General features: G+C 42.0%; 1 protein-coding gene across 2 annotated transcripts; it reads right to left on the reverse strand.

Annotated features, from left to right (window-relative positions):
* Nucleotides 1-1,811: 1,811 nt before the first annotated feature.
* Nucleotides 1,812-17,528, reverse strand: LOC311138120 (plakophilin-1-like). 2 transcript variants are annotated; one of them, XM_084172784.1, is made up of 13 exons: nt 17,166-17,528; nt 13,391-13,482; nt 11,338-11,792; nt 9,862-10,003; nt 9,569-9,776; nt 8,104-8,269; nt 7,611-7,728; nt 7,164-7,343; nt 5,169-5,339; nt 4,829-4,982; nt 4,482-4,668; nt 4,202-4,289; nt 1,812-3,395 (listed from the first exon to the last, which is right to left on the reverse strand). In XM_084172784.1, exons 1-13 carry the CDS (start codon nt 17,356-17,358, stop codon nt 3,321-3,323), a joined length of 2,229 nt encoding a protein of 742 aa, XP_084028910.1. In that variant the 5' UTR covers nt 17,359-17,528; the 3' UTR covers nt 1,812-3,320. The 2 variants fall into 2 exon arrangements, with proteins under 2 accessions (XP_084028910.1, XP_084028911.1); XM_084172785.1 differs by having other exon boundaries at nt 5,169-5,309; nt 17,166-17,416.
* Nucleotides 17,529-19,743: the final 2,215 nt, after the last annotated feature.

Genomic DNA, 19,743 nt, shown 5'->3' on the forward strand with positions numbered 1-19,743 from the left:
AGTCTAAACCACGCTCAGTCTCTACTCTGATTGGCCAGCAGAGAGTGGGAACTATCTCTGTCAGAGTATTTGAAGAAGAACCTGTAACAATGGATTAGTTCTCTGTCTGCCCTGCGTGGTATTTCAGTGAGCCCGTATACGAACCATCATACTTATCCTACATACATTTTGCATATAATAAATTTAGCTTGGCTTTAATATCTCTTGATTATGTTTTCTCTTATTCCAATACCAGATTTGAATTACGCAATTTCTAACAACAGCCTGCGCAAAAACACAAAGCAGAGCTCATGCCATTCAAGCAACTTTTTTCAAATCATCATTAGTCTCATCATGCAGCCTTAAAATGTATAACAAATCTAAACATATAGCCCAACGTTTGTAGAACAACTAAAGTTACATTAATAACTCTAAATTAAGCATATAGGAGTACCTATTTATTTGTTAACCGCTCAACACAGGATAGCCGCATGTGTGCACTCCCTCAAATGTTTGGAGAAAATATTTATGTTTTGTTCAATTGTATTCTTTATACTATAAAATAATATAAAATAATGCCACGGAATTATAAGCAAATATTGTCTGCTAAATGTGTTTTTTGTGTTTCTTCCATTTGCGAATAATCGCACCAACTGTTGTCACCTTCTCACCAAGCTGCTTGGCGATGGTCTTGTAGCCCATTCCAGCCTTGTGTAGGTCTACAATCTTGTCCCTGACATCCTTGGAGAGCTCTTTGGTCTTGGCCATGGTGGAGAGTTTGAAATCTGATTGATTGATTGCTTCTGTGGACAGGTGTCATTTATACAGGTAACAAACTGAGATTAGGAGCACTCCCTTTAAGAGTGTGCTCCTAATCTCAGCTCGTTACCTGTATAAAAGACACCTGGGAGCCAGAAATCTTTCTGATTGAGAGGGGGTCAAATACTTATTTCCCTCATTAAAATGCAAATCAATTAATACAATTTTTGGCATGCGTTTTTCTGGATTTTTTTGTTGTTATTCTGTCTCTCACTGTTCAAATAAACCTTATTTGTCAGTTGGCAAACGTACAAAATCAGCAGGGGATCAAATACTTTTTCTCTCACTTTATTTGAGCTACATGTGGTCCTCTGTAGCTCAATTGGTAGAGCATGGCGCTTGTAACGCCAAGGTAGTGGGTTCGATCCCCGGGACCACCCATATGTAAAAATGTATGCACACATGGCTGAAAGTCGCTTTGGATAAGAGCGTCTGCTAAATGTTATATTTATTATTATTTGTTAATTGTTATTTTTTTGTTATCAATTTTTTACTTAACACTTTTTTTTCTTAAAACTGCATTGTTGATTAAGTAAGTAAGCATTTCACTGTATTCGGTGCATGTGGCAAATACGATTTGATTAGATTATTACATGGATTAATTCGACTTTTTAGAATGGCTTGTAGGCTATGTGTGGAAGCCAGGAGATGCTAAATGAGTTTATGTGTTTATGTTAATTAACAGTAAATTACCGTGAGACCGACAGTTGTTTGCTTGACAATCACCGGCTGACAACATTTCGTGACCGCCACAGCCCTACCTCTGCCAATGGTTGTTATAGTTGTGTTAAGTAAAGCATGCATTCACACAGCATTGGCACTGGTAACATCAGAAGGCCCTGTGATATACTAGTGCATGTCCAGGGGGTGTCCTTGTACATCAAGCTGCATCCCGCTACAGAAACAGGATATAGGCTCCTGCTCCTATGAGCCAAGACTCGTGCAAGGCCATTTACTGGTATCATCTTAGAACTCGTGAACTTGGGGGAAAAAACACAAAGCTAACAAGCATAAACAAATGTTTTGAAAATATTCTTTATCCATTATCCAATGAGATAGTACAAACAGAATAACAGCAATTATCTTTGGCGATACATACAATACCTCCTCTGAATTTAAATGCACAGCAGTGACTAAAATGTCGTGACCAAAAATTATCTAAACCAGGGATCATCAACTAAATTCAGCCGTGGGGCGATTTTTCATTGAGCGGATGATCAGGGGGCCGGAATGTAATTACGAATAATTTGTAAACTGCAAATTGACCGCAAGAAGACCAAACAGATATAATACATTTACATTTTAGTCATTTAGCAGACGCTCTTATCCAGAGCGACTTACAGTTAGTGAATACATATTTTTTTATACTGGCCCCCCGTGGGAATCGAACCCACAACCCTGGCGTTGCAAACGCCATGCTCTATCAACTGAGCTACATCCCTGCCGGCCATTGCCTCCCCTACCCTGGACGACGCTGGGCCAATTGTGCGCCGCCCATGAGTCTCCCGGTCGCGGCTGGCTGCGACAGAGCCTGGATAATATATCACTAAAACATAATAATTTCATACCTTGTTTACATTTGTATACAATCACATACTGTGTGTCTCTCTATTATTCATGGAAAATACTTTGGAACAGATTTCCAAAATTAAAATCACTTGGAGCTGATTTGCTGGTGTTTTTAGAGTATTTTATGGACAACAATTAAAAAATAACAATATATATTGGGAGATCTAAAACATACAGGCATGGACAAAAGCATAAATGTAGCAAACATGCGTACAGTATGGCAGCACTATACAGAAGAACACAGTAGTTACCCAAGGTTAAACATTGCAGTTGTAAATGAGAACCTGTTCTCAACTGGCTTACCTGGTTAAATAAAGGTGAAATAAAAAAATAAAATAAAAAATTGGTGACAATCACAATATTTAAGTTTTGTGATGAGCTTTGTGTATGTTTTAATTGATTCTATGGAACCCAGGAATCCCTGGAAAAAGTGGCAATTGTTACTGAGTGGACTATTCTGGCTAAATAAATCTAAGGAAATGAGTTACAACATCTGATCATTTCAGTAGCCTTCAGTAGCTTTTGGGTAATCAACCATAATTGTCATCCAAGCTAAGGGGGCCTATTCAAGCAATCCCAGTAACCAGGCATTACCAACACAAAATCTACAAAATGTCTACAGTGCAAAAGAAAAACAAATGATTTATAGTAAACACAAAAGAGCCCAGAAACCCACCCAGAAATACAAGATTACAAACCTTTATACTGACTTAAGATGGATAACACAACTTAACATTACAGATAGACAATCTGACTAACTATAAGGTGTTTTGAAATCTAAAGTAAACATTAGTAACCATATTAACTGGACTTAGTCTGACATTTTTACATTTACATTTAAGTCATTTAGCAGATGCTCTTATCCAGAGTGACTTACATGTACTGTAGTAGGTGTATAGTTCATAAGTACATTGGGAGGAGGTGATGTGAGATCCATGCCAGCTGTCTTCTTGTTACTCAATGACCTGCACAGACCTGTGAGCCACGCTGGTGATGTCGTTCACAAAGGAACCCTTATTCATCCCTTGCTGTAGGACAAATTATGAAATAGACATTAGAATCCACCCCTTGATACTGATTGTTTTCCTAAATAATGTCATGGTAACAGTTCCTAGCTTACAGCAGGTTTCTCACTAAGTGAAACTGAAATGTCAAGCAACTGAGGGAAGAGATCTAGACAAAACTATGTTCAGTATCAGGTAAGCATTAAAAGACAAGGGATAAGATGTCCTGCGTGTACAGATAAGAGTCTAACACAGTCGTGTGAACCTGTATCCTTAGATTCCTTGGCTGTACCATTGCAGCAGCACTACAGCTCCTGTGTACATACCATTGTTCAGGTGTACTGTATACTGTATTCTCCCACCAGACAGAACATAATCCCTCCCTCCATCCTCCACTGTTGTAAACAAATACCTGACCGGGGCGTGGACTAGGTTCTTACAACTGAGGAAACAAATAGCACACTTCGCCCAGTACAGACAGATACCAGGGATCTCTACAGCTATAGAAACAGCAAGTAGAGACAACATCAGCCAGACACACTGAGTCATCCTCCTCTGGGGAAGGAAGGGGTGATGAATGATCATAAAGATACCTGTCTTTGTTCTGACTGAGCCAGCCTATTCGGATCCTCCTTTCCTACAAGAGCTATTGCCTCCATTGCAAAAACTCTGCAACCTAATAACGTTGTCTTCGCTGTCATTTTTCAAATGCATTGAAGCCTAAACTGATAGATAAAATGCATAGTCGAAAAAAATGAAAATATCTGCAACAGGGATATCCCATATTACTATGACAGAATTTGTTTGAAATATCGGCTCTCAATTCCTACCTTTTTTAGGAAACTCTGTATGTCCTTCTCTGACCAGAGACTGTAGAGGAGCACACCTGCAGCTTTGCTGGCCTTTGGGAAAAGCCTACTAAGAGAAAAAACGATCCCTGTAAGGCTTGAGTATTCTGAGCCATTACCCTCAAAGTCAAAGCTCTGTTATCTGGCTTCTTTGGAAAGGCCCCAAAGAGGCTGCCCACAATTGTTACATTTTCCAAATGTTTTCTTAACATAGAGCAGATTTTGTACTTTTTTGTAATAAAACATAATGAGCAGGCCTTACTTGTTCTTGCTCAGGTCGTTGAGTGAGTTGACCAGGTTGTTGCTCAGTAGGCGTTTCCCCAGCTCAGGCTCCTTCATCAGAAGGCTGTGGCTGGTTTGGCACACCATGGCCAGGGTGTCGTCAGACTCTGTCCCTTCCTTGGTCCATGAGCTGACGATGCCAACCAGCTCTGGGAGGGTCTGTCGGGCTTCAAGACACATACCATTAGGTAATTCACCTCCTGCCAACGCACTCTATGAAGTGTTGTTCTCAACGCAAACTACACCATTATTGAAACAAGGTAGCCTAACATTCTAGGTTCCATCCATTTCGCTATGAACGGGGTTAAGATTGGTGTCCATGCTCACCCATGATGCTCTGAAGGCGTTGGTTCTTGGCCAGATTTCCCACCAGAGCCACAGCAGTCTTCTGGAGGCTGGAGTTGGAGGACTGCAGCAGGGGAGAGATGTGAGGCAGGCCGTTCAGCTTCTGTACTATGCTCTGGCTCATCACACTAGAAACCTGTGAACACAGAGATTAAGGTCTTATAACGGATCTATGAAGGGTTAAGTGGGACCATGATTTTAATTGTTGTTTTTCTACACACATTTGGTACATGTTTTTCGAAATACATTTTGTGCATTTAAAATAATTTTTGTGTGAAAATAAATAATGAAATAAATAGTCAAAATGCTGTGTTGTTCGTACAATGCCTTGGTTGGCGGTGAGGTTCTGCAGGGCTCCACAGCAGGCCTCCAGGGTGTCTTCTCTCTGGCTGGACCCCAGCAGAGACAGGTAACTCTGCATGGTCTTGGAGTGGAAGAGCCAGCCTGCTCCTGTAGGGTATTGCTGCTCCAACACAGGGTAGTCAAAGTGACTCTACAGGAGTGAAAGTTATTATCAATCATCAGATTTTTTTTTAGGTTGCATATTTTTTCAAATCTATGATAGCAATTGCTATGTGTAATTATTGAAAGTGTTTTAAAACATTCAATACTGTGCAGTACAGTGAGGTAAAAAAGTATTTGATCCCTTGCTGAATTTGTACGTTTGCCCACTGACAAAGAAATGATCGGTCTATAATTTTAATGGTAGGTTTATTTGAACAGTGAGAGACAGAATAACAACAAAAAAATCCAGAAAAACGCATGTCAAAAATGTTATAAATTGATTTGCATTTTAATGAGGGAAATAAGTATTTGACCCCTCTGCAAAACATGACTTAGTACTTGGTGGCAAAACCCTTGTTGGCAATCACAGAGGTCAGATGTTTCTTGTAGTTGGCCACCAGGTTTGCACACATCTCAGGAGGGATTTTGTCCCACTCCTCTTTGCAGATCTTCTCCAAGTCATTAAGGTTTCGAGCCTGACGTTTGGCAACTCGAACCTTCAGCTCCCTCCACAGATTTTCTATGGGATTAAGGTCTGGAGACTGGCTAGGCCACTCCAGGACCTTAATGTGCTTCTTCTTGAGCCACTCCTTTGTTGCCTTGGCCGTGTGTTTTGGGTCATTGTCATGCTGGAATACCCATCCACGACCCATTTTCAATGCCCTGGCTGAGGGAAGGAGGTTCTCACCCAAGATTTGACGGTACATGGCCCCGTCCATCGTCCCTTTGATGCGGTGAAGTTGTCCTGTCCCCTTAGCAGAAAAACACCCCCAAAGTATAATGTTTCCACCTCCATGTTTGACGGGGGGGATGGTGTTCTTGGGGTCATAGGCAGCATTCTTCCTCCTCCAAACACGGCGAGTTGAGTTGATGCCAAAGAGCTCCATTTTGGTCTCATCTGACCACAACACTTTCACCCAGTTCTCCTCTGAATCATTCAGATGTTCATTGGCAAACTTCAGACGGCCCTGTTTATGTGCTTTCTTGAGCAGGGGTCCTTGCCGGCGCTGCAGGATTTCAGTCCTTCACGGCGTAGTGTGTTACCAATTGTTTTCTTGGTGACCATGGTCCCAGCTGCCTTGAGATCATTGACAAGATCCTCCCGTGTAGTTCTGGGCTGATTCCTCACCGTTCTCATGATCATTGCAACTCCACAAGGTGAGATCTTGCATGGAGCCCCAGGCCAAGGGAGATTGAAAGTTATTTTGTGTTTCTTCCATTTGCGAATAATCGCACCAACTGTTGTCACCTTCTCACCAAGCTGCTTGGCGATGGTCTTGTAGCCCATTCCAGCCTTGTGTAGGTCTACAATCTTGTCCCTGACATCCTTGGAGAGCTCTTTGGTCTTGGCCATGGTGGAGAGTTTGGAATCTGATTGATTGATTGCTTCTGTGGACAGGTGTCTTTTATACAGGTAACAAGCTGAGATTTGGAGCACTCCCTTTAAGAGTGTGCTCCTAATCTCAGCTCGTTACCTGTATAAAAGACACCTGGGAGCCAGAAATCTTTCTGATTGAGAGGGGGTCAAATAATTATTTCCCTCATTAAAATGCAAATCAATTTATAACATTTTTGACATGCGTTTTTCTGGATTTTTTTGTTGTTATTCTGTCTCTCACTGTTCAAATAAACCTACCATTAAAATTATAGACTGATCATTTCTTTGTCAGTGGGCAAACGTACAAAATCAGCAGGGGATCAAATACTTTTTTCCCTCACTGTACATTATGATGTCATAGTGTATCTATGTACAGTATCCACCCATCTCTCTCCTCTCTCCCTGGACCTCCTTAGACCTATATGCCTGTCTCACCTCCTGCTCCTGGACCTTGCTGCTCTGTGGGCTGAAGCAGCCAATGGGGCCGGTCTCAGTGGGGGCGTTGGCCCTGCTGGTGGTCCCGGCCAGTGCAGTGATCCGGCTGAACAGGGCCGGGTTCTCACTGTCCAGCTGGAAGCTCAGGTTGTGCAGGACACAGACACAGTTCTCCACAGACTGGCACAGACAGAGGCAAAATAAATGGTTTGGTTCGTTTGGCATTAATCTGTACCTACCATACCATACACATGTCCATAGTAAGATTCTTCAAACACCAAGTTAAAAAGTGTAAAAAATGTAAGCAATGGAGCTGTATCCCATGATATTTTCACATGCAGATAGAACTTGATATTCTATTATTTGGAATTCTGAAGAATGGCATTCCATGAATGCATCCTCACTTGTTTCAATGTTATTTGAAGATATTTCATGTTGAATGCCCACCTTGTCATCTGGCCTCTCTGCAGCCACACAATCCTGGACGTAACTGCCCAGAGAGTCGATGAGGCCTTGACAGTTACGCATGGCCTGCCTGTTGCTTTGCTTTGCACAGCTCAGATTTCTGTTGGAAAAGTCGGGGAAAATGAAGTTAAACTGGTCTTGTCATGCATCAGGTAAAGGCAGGTCAGCATTGTGTAGTCTGACAGATTAGAACAAAACAGTACTTTATCATCCATTTGTGACAGAAGGAGTTTGTATTCTGCCATTCACCCAATCCTCTGAGACAGAAACCGACAAGTTGTCTAGAATAGGCTACAGGTTCAGTCAGTGCAGTGCCCCTGGAGCAATTTTGGTTACCTTGCTCAAAGGCGCAACAGCAGTGGATAGATGGTACTCCTATATGTCTGTCTTTCTGACCTCCGGGCTAACTGCTAGTATGCAGTACATCTGTGCAGTGTGCACCCCTGGTAATACAGTGCTTATTGATGTGTCTCACCGTAGACATGCTGTAGCATGGTAGAAGACCTCCGGGTCCACGTTGTTGTTGGTCTCATCTGCTCCTCCTGTGTAAGGCACTACCACAGTCTCAGTCAGAACAGGCAGAGCGCTACGCACCAGCTCTGGCTTCAGACTGTCTGCAGACGACAGGTTCCAAAGAAGGCCTGGAGCGACAGGACAAAGTTATTCAGTGGCAGTTGAAACAACAGTTGTTCAAATAACTGACGCCTGCTAATGCTACTACTGTGACATGATCATTGATCTCAGCCAGCTCAACTCAAAAACAAAAATGTCAACAAAAGCAATACTGGATAGCCACACAGTGCACATTGATCAAACTGCCATGACACGGGCATGGCATGTACTTCCCAAAGCATAACTAGGAGAGGGAATAAAAGCCCGCAATCCCTGTGAGTCTCCAGGACCAGGGTTGACAAGCTATATGAGGTGTTTCAGTGTTTCACTTCTCTACATCCCTGTACAGCACAGACACTGTAGCTACGTACTGTTGCTAATCAAGAACCAGGGTAAATATTTGATAACATTAGAGCCAATTGATTGAGCACGGCCTCAGGAAGACAAAACAATAGTGAGAGTAGGCTGCTCTATCCTCTAGAACAGCCTACTGTGAGTCCTCGCACATATCAGGGCGGCAGGTAGCTTAGTGGGTAAGAGCTTTGTGCCAGTAACCGAAAGGTCGCTGGTTCTAATCCCCGAGCCGACTAGGTGAAAAATCTGTCGATGTGCCCTTAAGCAAGGCACTTAACCCTAATTGCTCCTGTAAGTCGCTCTGGATAAGAGTGTCTGCTAAATGACTAAAATGTAAATGTAAATATCAAGTTCCCCTGGCACAACACAGCACCATTGAACATTTGTGTGACTGACAGCATGAACTGATTAGGATTAAGGTGACAGGGTTTAGTGAGTCTTTCCCTGTGCTTTAAGGCATGAATGCACTTAAAGCAGAAATGAGCAGTTGAAACAATAAGAAAGCGCACTCCCCGCCCCTGTTTCGGTAAAAAGCAGAGGGATGGGCTGGGAAAATATAACTCTCAAAATAATAGACAGAGCTATGTATGCAAGGACTGATAGTTTTAACCATGTTTTGAGGCTATATAGTGCTTGTTTACTTTATTTACAAACACTGGAGTAAAACAAGCGTGAATTTTGGGTTATGATGCAGTACGACAGTTGAACCAAGCTAATGACGCATTTATAAGTTATATTCTTCAAGAATCAATGGTATAACATTAATTTATAAGTCCAGAAATGGATGTAGAAACTGCAGATTGCCCCTTTAATTTCAATATGCACATTTTGGCATCAGAAAGCAACACAAGCGTGTTTCCCTTTCATACCCGCTTCCATTCACACACTGGTGCACATGTCTGCCAACTGTCAACTGTCTATGATGTCACTAGACAGAGAAGTGTTGTGTATAGAAATAGAATAGTCATCCGTACCTGTGAGTTGTTTCTGTGTCTCGGTAGAGTCTGTGTCTCGGAGCAGGGCCAAGGCCTCAGTGATGCCCCCACAGCGCTGGACCTCCTCCTTGTTGCCCGCGTCTTTAAAGGCCAGGTTCCGCAGGGCGGCCGAGGCTGTCTGTTGGACCTGGTTACTGGGACTCCTCAGCAGGTTCACCAGAGGAGGGATCCCTTTGAGCCGCAACACCTGAGAGACAGGTAAAGCTGTTAGACGTCCTAACAGGACAGTGTTGTTTAGTCCGGGTCCTAGAGACCCACATCTGTGTCCTCACCTCCTGCTTGGCCTTGTCCTCTGAGTAGGTAGAGTGTTGGATGAATGAGGCGCCACAGTGCTGGTAGTTCTCATCTCCACTGGACAGGTACTGCACTGCCTCCGCCATGGTAATATCAGCGAGCTGACCATTATCATTCATCCTGTTGGGAAACCCCATATAGGTACACTACATGACCAAAAGTATGTGGACACCTGCTCGTAAAACATCTCATTCCAAAATCATGGGCATTAATATGGAGATGGTCCCCCCCTTGCTGCTATAACAGCCTCCACTCTTCTGGGAAGGCTTTCCACTATATGTTGGAACATTGCTGCGGGGACTTGCTTCCATTCCAACGGATTAATCTGGGTTTGGCGGATGCCAGGAGAACGCTACCTGCATTAGTGAGGTCGGGCACTGATGTTGGGCGATTAGGCCTGGCTCGCAGTCGGCGTTCCAATTCAACCCAAAGGTGTTCGATGGGATTGAGGTCAGGGCTCTGTGCAGGCCAGTCAAGTTCTTCCACACCGATCTCGACAAACCATTTCTGTATGGATCTCGCTTTGTGCACTGGGGCATTGTCATGCTGAAATAGGAAAGGGCCTTCCCCAAAAAGTTGGAAGCACAGAATCATCTAGAATGTAATTGTATGCTGTAGCGTTAAGATTATCCTTCACTGGAACTAAGGGGCCTAGCCCAAACCATGAAAAACAGCCCCAGACCATTATTCATCCTCCACCAAACTTTACAGCTGGCACTATGCATTGGGGAAGGTAGCGTTCTCCTGGCATCTGCCAAACCCAGATTCGTCCGTCTGACTGCCAGATGGTGAAATGTGATTCATCACTCCAGAGAACAATGGTGGTGAGCTTTACACTCCTCCAGCCAATGCTTGGCATTGCGCATTGTGATCTTAGGTTTGTGTGCGGCTGCTTGGCCATGGAAACCCATTTCATGATGCTCCCGACGAACAGTTATTGTGCTTACGTTGCAGTTTGGAACTCGAGTTTTGCAACTGGGAACAGACGATTTTTACGTTCTACACGCTTCAGCACTTGGTGGTCCCGTTCTGTGAACTTGTGTGGCCTACCACGTTGCAGCTGAGCCGTAGTTGCTCCTAGACGTTTCCACTTCACAGTAACAGCTCTTACAGTTGACCGGGGCAGCTCTAGCAGGGCAGAAATTTGATGAACTGACTTGTTGGAAAGTTGGCATCCTATGACGGTGCCACGTTGAAAGTCAATGAGCTCTTCAATAAGGCCATTCTACTGCCAATGTTTGTCTATGGAGATTGCATTGCTGTGTTCGTGATTTTATACACCTGTCAGCAATGGGTGTGGCTGAAATAGCCAAATCCACTAATTTGAAGGGGTGTCCACATACTGTTGTATATATAGTGTATCAACAGCTGTTCAGAAACATTTGAAAGGCAACTCATCATCAAACCCCAAAGCAGCATTTACACAATATCTCACATTCACTCATTCCACTCACCCTGCTTCAATCTTGCTCTCGACCACTGATATCTTGGGCTCAGCCATGGAGGGGTTCCAGGGTGCCCTCTCAATACGAGCTTGGCTGCTGCTTTTCGTCTGAGGCGTACCAATCCACTGGCTCTGCCTTTTCTGCACCCCGTTGCCGTTGCCGATGACCTGAGAGGGGCCGTTGCAGTTGGAGATGAACTGGCTGTTGCCCCTCTCAGTAAGGAAGAAGTTGGACCTGTTGGATTGGAGCTTCCGGGTGGGGGCCGGAGCCAGGGCAGGACGCTGTGTAGTGGTGTGGAAGGGGTCCATGTCAGGCACACTGCGGCTGCTGTTGCGCTGACCCCTGGCTACGGTGGGGCTGAGAGGTAATCGTCTCTCCCACTGGCTGGAGCTGCTCATGTTTCTCTGGGCTGTAGATCCCTTGAAGGACAGTACCCTTTGCTTGGTGCTCTGCTCGTGGCTGAGCTGCAGGACAAAATCATTTTACTAAATGCTAGCAGACACTTTGGAATCAGGAATATTGCAACGCTTTCACCAGCACCGGGCGGCAGGTAGCCTAGCGGTTAAGAGCTTTTGGCCAGTAACCAAAAGGTCACTGGTTTGAATCCACCTCCCTGAGGTGAATAATAAATACATCTATTGATGTGCCCTTGAGCAAGACACTTAACCCTAATTGCTCTGGATAAGAGCATCTGCTAAATGACTAAAATGTAAATGTAGCAGTTTCAACTTCATTCCAAAATCTTAATACACAAGGCCCACTGTGAGTGAAGATAAATATTGTGTACTGTAGTCCCCTGTAGCTCAGTTGGTAGCGCATGGCGCTTGCAACGCCAGGGTTGTGGGTTCGTTTCCCACGGGGGGCCAGTATGAAAAATGTATGCACTCACTAACTGTAAGTCGCTCTGGAAAGAGCGTCCGCTAAATGACTAAAATGTAATAATGTACTGCATTTAATCAATCTATTGTTATTGATAACTATTGACTTGTCTAATTGGCAGAGGGCAGTGGGAAACAGAAAAATCATACAATATTTGTAGTGTGCACCTCTCCAGAATATGATTTATGTTACATAAACAGCTAGAGGTATTGTCATGACAGGAGAGGACAGGCCGGAACACACTGTATCCAAACAGAACATTTTGTTAAATGCCAGTTTTTTTCACTGACTGAGTTGTATGAGGTATCATACATGTAAGTAATGTATGACAAAATAGTAAGTACTGTGTGACAATAACCTACAGTGTAATCTACATCATATGTTCAGTGTCAATCTAGGTTTATTTCCGTCTTTGTTCATATACAAGAATGAGGAACTCCAGAGCTGGTTGGAAACTTGGCTTGGACCAGATTTCAGTTCCGAGTGCTCATAATGCCTCATCTATGTGAAAGTACATGATTAAGACAGAGGGGTGTGTTACAACAATGAGTCAGATGCCACTATGAGAGGATACCCCTCTCTGGAGTTGTGCTGGAGGAAGCGCTGCTTGGAAAGAGCAACATTCCCCAGACTTCTGGTGACTGGGCAGAAACTCACATGTTGACTCACAGTCCTGTGGTTAGTCAGTCATCTCCAACACCTGCCTCTACCTGACTACTCTAATAATAATAATAATAATATTCCATTTAGCAGACGCTTTTATCCAAAGCGACTTACAGTCATGCGTGCATACATTTTTGTGTATGGGTGGTCCTGGGGATCGAACCCACTACCTTGGCGTTACAAGCGCCGTGCTCTACCAGCTGAGCTACAGAGGACCACATGTGTGACAGAATGTTCACATAAATCTAGTAGCTGGTCACAGTGGATATAGTTCTGGGTTCCGAGATTAGTCTCAGACGTACTACCCTATCACCATGGCATTGCTTTCATATTAAAAGCCATCACTCATTAGGAAAATAATTGTATGAGATCACCACTGATGCTCACTATAGTCTCTAAACGGTATACTACTAAATACAACTGATAAATCTAGCACAGTTATCAAAAACATGGGGCAATGTTTTCTATCTCCGTATGTAGAGGAAAAGGCTATGTGATGTAAAAATGAAAAGCTTCATACCATTTTTGAGAGGCCATTTGTACCATTCGAGAAGGCACTGGGACTGGTAGGTGACTTAATGGAGTCAGTGAATACGCTGGTGTACATAGGACCTGTAGAGAGAATGAGAGATCGTAATGGGCTCTTAAAATCTTTTTTAATATGAGATAGCGCTGTAAAATATTGGGTGTGAGAAAAAGTACACTATTCAATGCTTTTTTTGATGTGATTGAATAGAGGGCAAGAAGCAAGTCTCCAAGCCGTAATGATTCATGTTAATACATGTGAAATCTTTGATTGCCTGTGTGATGTGTGTCAACTGTTAACCTCTAAAAGCCGTTCGGGGGTGGGTTCTACTAAGCTAACATATGGAATTGTTTTAAGATGGTCATACCATGGATCATTTAGCTATTTGATTTTGAATTTTAGGACGCCTTTAGGTATATAAAAACATATTTTATAAAATATTGAATTTGGTCTTTACTACTATATCCCATAGAAACGCTTGAAATAACATATTTATAAGAGGCAAAAAAGACAGTCAAAAAATAAATCATAAGGAATAAGGTTTTGAAGTGTCTGTCCTATATCTAGGAGATATAAGAAAACTCAGGAAATATTTTTGTTTTTTATTTAACCCAAAAATACCTCCATACTTCCATTCATTTGCATGGGTTATATGAGTTCCGTGACACTAGTGTGACGCTCTTCGTGAGAGTCTCCCCTTTCCATAGTGGGGTCATGTTAGTTTGTAGGCTAAAATGTTCGGATGCTAGAGACGTTTTCGTGAGAAGACCAATTTTCGGACTGTCTCATGATCTGACAAACACCGCTGTAGCTCGGCCACATTCCACTGCAGATGCGGAAGGCCGAGATAGCCAAGGAAAAAAAACGGATATCTCTAGTTTAAATTGACTGATTTTTACAGGGATTTTTTTTGTATGTTACTTAGATTGATGCACGGGTGCATCAATAGACTAATATTTAAACATCAAATGTGTTTTGCTTTGGAGGGGCAAAATGGGTAGTCGAATATGTTCCATATGAGCCTGACAACTAAGTATTCTACCTATTTGATGTTTTGACAAGATCAATTGATTGGTAATGTACTTTTAACGTCATTGTCATGTAATCCACAGTGTTTTATGTAGTTTTTAGATGATGAAATGGGAACTATGCATTGTATTGAAATATGTATTGTCGCCCTGTATAAGTGTCTGCTACATGGCTAAAATGTCATGTAAAATCCTTTAGCTATAATACTTCAGTCGTATAATTGCTTATTTGTTGTATGTTTATACATAATTGTCCTGAACCTGCTTTCTTGAATGTTGTTTTATTGTGAGAGCTCTGGTGGGTATTGTTTTTTCAATGTAGGCTACTTATTACGTAGACTACCGTTCAAAAGTTTGGGGTCACTTAGAAATGTCCTTGTTTTCCATGAAAACATACATGAAATGAGTTTGAATAGGAAATATAGCAAAATGAATAGGAAATGTAGTCATTGACAAGGTTAGAAATAATGATTTTTAATTTAAATAATAGTTTTGTCCTTCAAACTAATAGTTGTGTCCTTCAAAGCTTTTGTCAAGAAATCCTCAATTTGCAGCAATTACAGCCTTGCAGACCTTTGACATTCTAATTGTCAATTTGTTGAGGTAATCTGAAGAGATTACACCCCATGCTTCCTGAAGCACCTCCCACAAGTTGGATTGGCTTGATGGGCACTTCTTACCATACGGTCAAGCTGCTCCCACAACAGCTCAATAGGGTTGAGATCCGGTGACTGTGCTGGCCACTCCATTATAGACAGAATACCAGCTGACTGCTTCTTCCCTAAATAGTTATTGCATAGTTTGGAGCTGTGCTTTGGGTCATTGTCCTGTTGTAGTAGGAAATTGGCTCCAATCAAGTGCCGTCCACAGGGTATGGCATGGCGTTGCAAAATGGAGTGATAGCCTTCCTTCTTCAAGATCCCTTTTACCCTGTACAAATCTCCCACTTTACCACCACCGAAGCAAACGCAGACCATCATTTACATTTACATTTTAGTCATTTAGCAGACGCTCTTATCCAGAGCGACTTACAGTTAGTGAATACATTTATTTTTATTTTTATACTGACCCCCCGTGGGAATCGAACCCACAACCCTGGCGTTGCAAACGCCATGCTCTATCAACTGAGCTACATCCCTGCCGGCCATTCCCTCCCCTACCCTGGACGACGCTGGGCCAATTGTGCGCCGCCCATGAGTCTCCCGGTCACGGCCGGCTGCGACAGAGCCTGGATTCGAACCAGGATCTAGGCCATCACATATCACATTGCCTCCACCATGCTTGACAGATGGCATCAAGCACTCCTCCAGCATCTTTTCATTTGGTCTGCGTCTCATAAATGTTATTCTTTGTGATCCTAACACCTCAAACTTCGATTTGTCTGTCCATAACACTTTTTCCAATCTTCCTCTGTCCAGTGTCTGTGTTCTTTTGCCCATCTTAATCTTTTATTTTTATTGGCCAGTCTGAGATATGGCTTTTTCTTTGCAACTCTGCCTAGAAGGTCAGCATCCCGGAGTCGCCTCTTCACTGTTGACGTTGAGATTGGTGTTTTGCGGGTACTATTTAATGAAGCTGCCAGTTGAGGACTTGTGAGGTGTCTGTTTCTCAAACTAGACACTCTAATGTATTTGTCCTCTTGCTCAGTTGTGCACCGTGGCCTCCCACTCCTCTTTCTATTCTGGTTAGAGCCAGTTTGCGCTGTTCTGTGAAGGGAGTAGTACACAGCGTTGTACGAGATCTTCAGTTTCTTGGCAATTTCTCGCATGGAATAGCCTTCATTTCTCAGAACAAGAATAGACTGACGAGTTTCAGAAGAAAGTTATTTGTTTGTTGCCATTTTGAGCCTGTAATCGAACCCACAATTGCTGATGCTCCAGATACTCAACTAGTCTCAAGAAGGCCAGTTCTATTGCTTATTTAATCAGCACAATAGTTTTCAGCTGTGCTAGCATAGTTGCAAAAGGGTTTTCTAATAATCAATTAGCCTTTTAAAATGATAAACTTGGATTAGAAAACACAACGTGCCATTGGAACACAGGACTGATGGTTGCTGATAATGGGCCTCTGTACGCCTATGTAGATGTTCCATTAAAAATCAGCCGTTTCCAGCTACAATAGCCATTTACAACGTTAACAATGTCTACACTGTATTTCTGATCAATTTGATGTTATTTTAATGGACCAAAAAATCACTTTTCTTTCGAAAACAAGGACATTTCGAAGTGACCCCAAACTTTTGAACGGTGGTGTATGAGAAACACAATTGAGTAAGATTTCCAATGTAGGCTTCTTATTACCTACATTATTTTTTACCAGAGTGGTGGATAACCAACTGATAAGTCCTGTTTGTCTAATGATTCTAACCTCGTTATGGCAGTTGATTACATTTGGTTTTGAACATTTAGAACAGGACTGAGTGGTGACAAACAAATGTATATTTTGGGCATCAATAGGCCTAAACATAATTATGAGATCATGGACTGTCCCTTAGCCTATGTTTACTTGATATTAAAATAACACATGTTGCACTTTGTTTACTTAACAGACTTTACAACAGTGGAGTTGCTGATATCTAATGTATGGGGTTATTCATTTACTAATGAATAAATCATTAACAACAATGCAAATCGGATGGGGGTGAGTCAAACCATATTAAACCATAACCTGATTAGGCTTTAGGTCAAATAAAATAGCATACAAATAACTGAATATGATTTTATTTTAATAATGATGCTTACTTGTTGGTGATTTCGTTGGCGACGATAAAGTTCCATTTTTACTGTACTTCGACTTGCCCCTCTTGATGGTTTGCACCTGATCCAAGACCCGCTGCTGTTTGGACCGAAGTTTGTTATCGGATGGCAAAGCAAGAGATGTCTCCTCCACATTCCCGATGGACATGGCCGATTTCAACGGGTCCATTGTCATCATGGTCTGTTTCCAGTTGTAAATCCAAAGTGTGATGGTTCGTAGCCTACTGTACCTTGCTCCGTACAGGTGGCGTTTGTACAGGCAATCAAATATGAAATGCGCACCTCGCCCTGCCCTGAACAATGAACCACGCCCATTATGAATAAAATACACAGTTGTCTGTGTCTGGTGTGTCTGATGGGAATGTTCATATTACTAGTAATTATTGGACTTCCTGTGCAGCTATTGTCCAATGATTCTGTAGAAGACTATAAAATATAAATGACTCAAAATATGAAATGCTCAAACCCATCAAAGAGCCTGCTCTGACATGTAGCACTTGTGGTCCTCTGTAGCTCAGCTGGTAGAGCACGGCGCTTGTAACGCCAAGGTAGTGGGTTCGATCCCCGGGACCACCCATACACAAAAATGTATGCACGCATGACTGTAAGTCGCTTTGGATAAAAGCGTCTGCTAAATGGCATATTATTATATTATAGCCTACTTCTCCTGAGACATTCCAGCTGAGCTCATGTCATGTAACCATTGAGGGAGCTGCTAAATCCTTTCAAACCCTCTTTGGGATTGTCTACCTCTCCAGCACATGCTCTTTTCGGTTTTGTTCCCTTTCCTGCAGTAAAATGACCCAGTGGCCTCATGGGTGGAATGTTATTCATATTTTTCAGAATTTCAGAATTAATAAACATTATTTCAAAAAAGCTGGCGAGTCAAACGGTTTTGTTATAATTCAGTCTCCTGTGATGTATGTAAAGTGTAATATTGTGATGCAAACTGAAAATGTAATACATTCAACTCTATATCAGACATGGTACAGGTGTCTTCTTTTAAGCCCATAACCATGTGTTTGAGGTGTATACTTTTGTTTCAAAGTAGATTTGTTTAAGACTACAAAGAAACACTACGTGTGACCCTGATTTAGCCCACTGCAGTAAAAGGTTAAAATCTGATGGTCATAGGTCTATTGTTTTGTATTTTCTTGTGTGCCAAAAAAAAAGAGTATCATTTTTTTTTTTTTTTTAAGAAACAAATGTTCAGTAGTTAAATGGAGAGCTTGAATGGCCCTTTAGTTGTAGGGCTATAATAATGCAATAATAAAATGTTAAGATTAAGATCACTTTATTGGTCAATTGCATACAAGGTCCAACCGAAATTTGACTTCTGCTTTTAACCCAACCTCTCCGAAAGACATACAGTGCCTTCAGAAAGTATTCACACCACTTGACTTTTTCCCCATTTTGTTATGTTACGGCATGCATTTAAAATTGATTTAATTGAGACTGTGTGTCACTGGCCTACACACAATACCCCATAATGTCAAAGTGGAATAGAAAAGTGGAATAGAAATGTTTACAAATTAATGAAAAATGTAAAGCTGAAATGTCTTGAGTCAATAAGTATTCAACCCCTTTGTTATGGCAAGCCTAAATAAGTTCAGGAGTAAAAATGTGCTTAACAAGTAACATAATAAGTTGCATGGACTCACTCTGTGTGCAATAAAAGTGTTTTGGAATGACTACCTCATCTCTGTACCCGACACATACAATTATCTGTAAGGTCCCTCATTCGAGCAGTCAATTTCAAACACAGGTTCAACCACAAAGACCAGGGAGGTTTTCCAATGCCTCGTAAAAATAAAAAGCAGACATTGAATATCTCTTTGAGCATGATGAAGTTATTATTTACACTTTGGATGGTGTATCAATACGCCCAGTCACTACAAAGATACAGGCACCCTTCCGGAGAGGAAGGAAACTGCTCAGTGATTTCACCATGATTTTAATGAGTTTAATGGCTGTGAAAGGAAAAAACTGAGGATGGATCAACAACAATTTAATTACTCCACAATACTAACCTAAATGACAGATTGAAAAGAAGGAAGCTTGTAGATATATATCTATATATATATATGTATATATTATTATTATTTATTTTTTTAAACATGCATCCTGTTTGCAATAAGGCACTAAAGTAAAACTGCAAAAAAATGTGCCAAAGAAATTAACTTTATGTCCTGAGTACAAAGCGTTAGGTTTGGGGAAAATCCAACACAACACATCACTGAGTACCACTCTTCATATTTTCAAGCATGGTGGTGGTTGCATCATGTTATAGGTATGCTTGTCACCGGCATGGACTAGGGAGTTTTTTTAGGATAAAAATAAATGAAATAGAGATAAGCACAGGCAAAATCCTAGAGGTAAACCTGGTCCAGTCTGCTATCCAACAGACACTGGGAGGCAAATTCACCTTTCAGCAGGACAATAACCGAAAAGTCCAAATATACACTGGAGTTGCTTACCAAGATGATATTGAATGTTCCTGAGTGGCCTAGTTACAGTTTTGACTTAAACCGGCTCAAAAATCTATGGCAAGACTTGAAAATGG

The sequence above is a fragment of the Coregonus lavaretus genome (assembly GCF_964263955.1).
Source record: "Coregonus lavaretus genome assembly, chromosome: 12".
NCBI classification, from domain to species: domain Eukaryota; kingdom Metazoa; phylum Chordata; class Actinopteri; order Salmoniformes; family Salmonidae; genus Coregonus; species Coregonus lavaretus.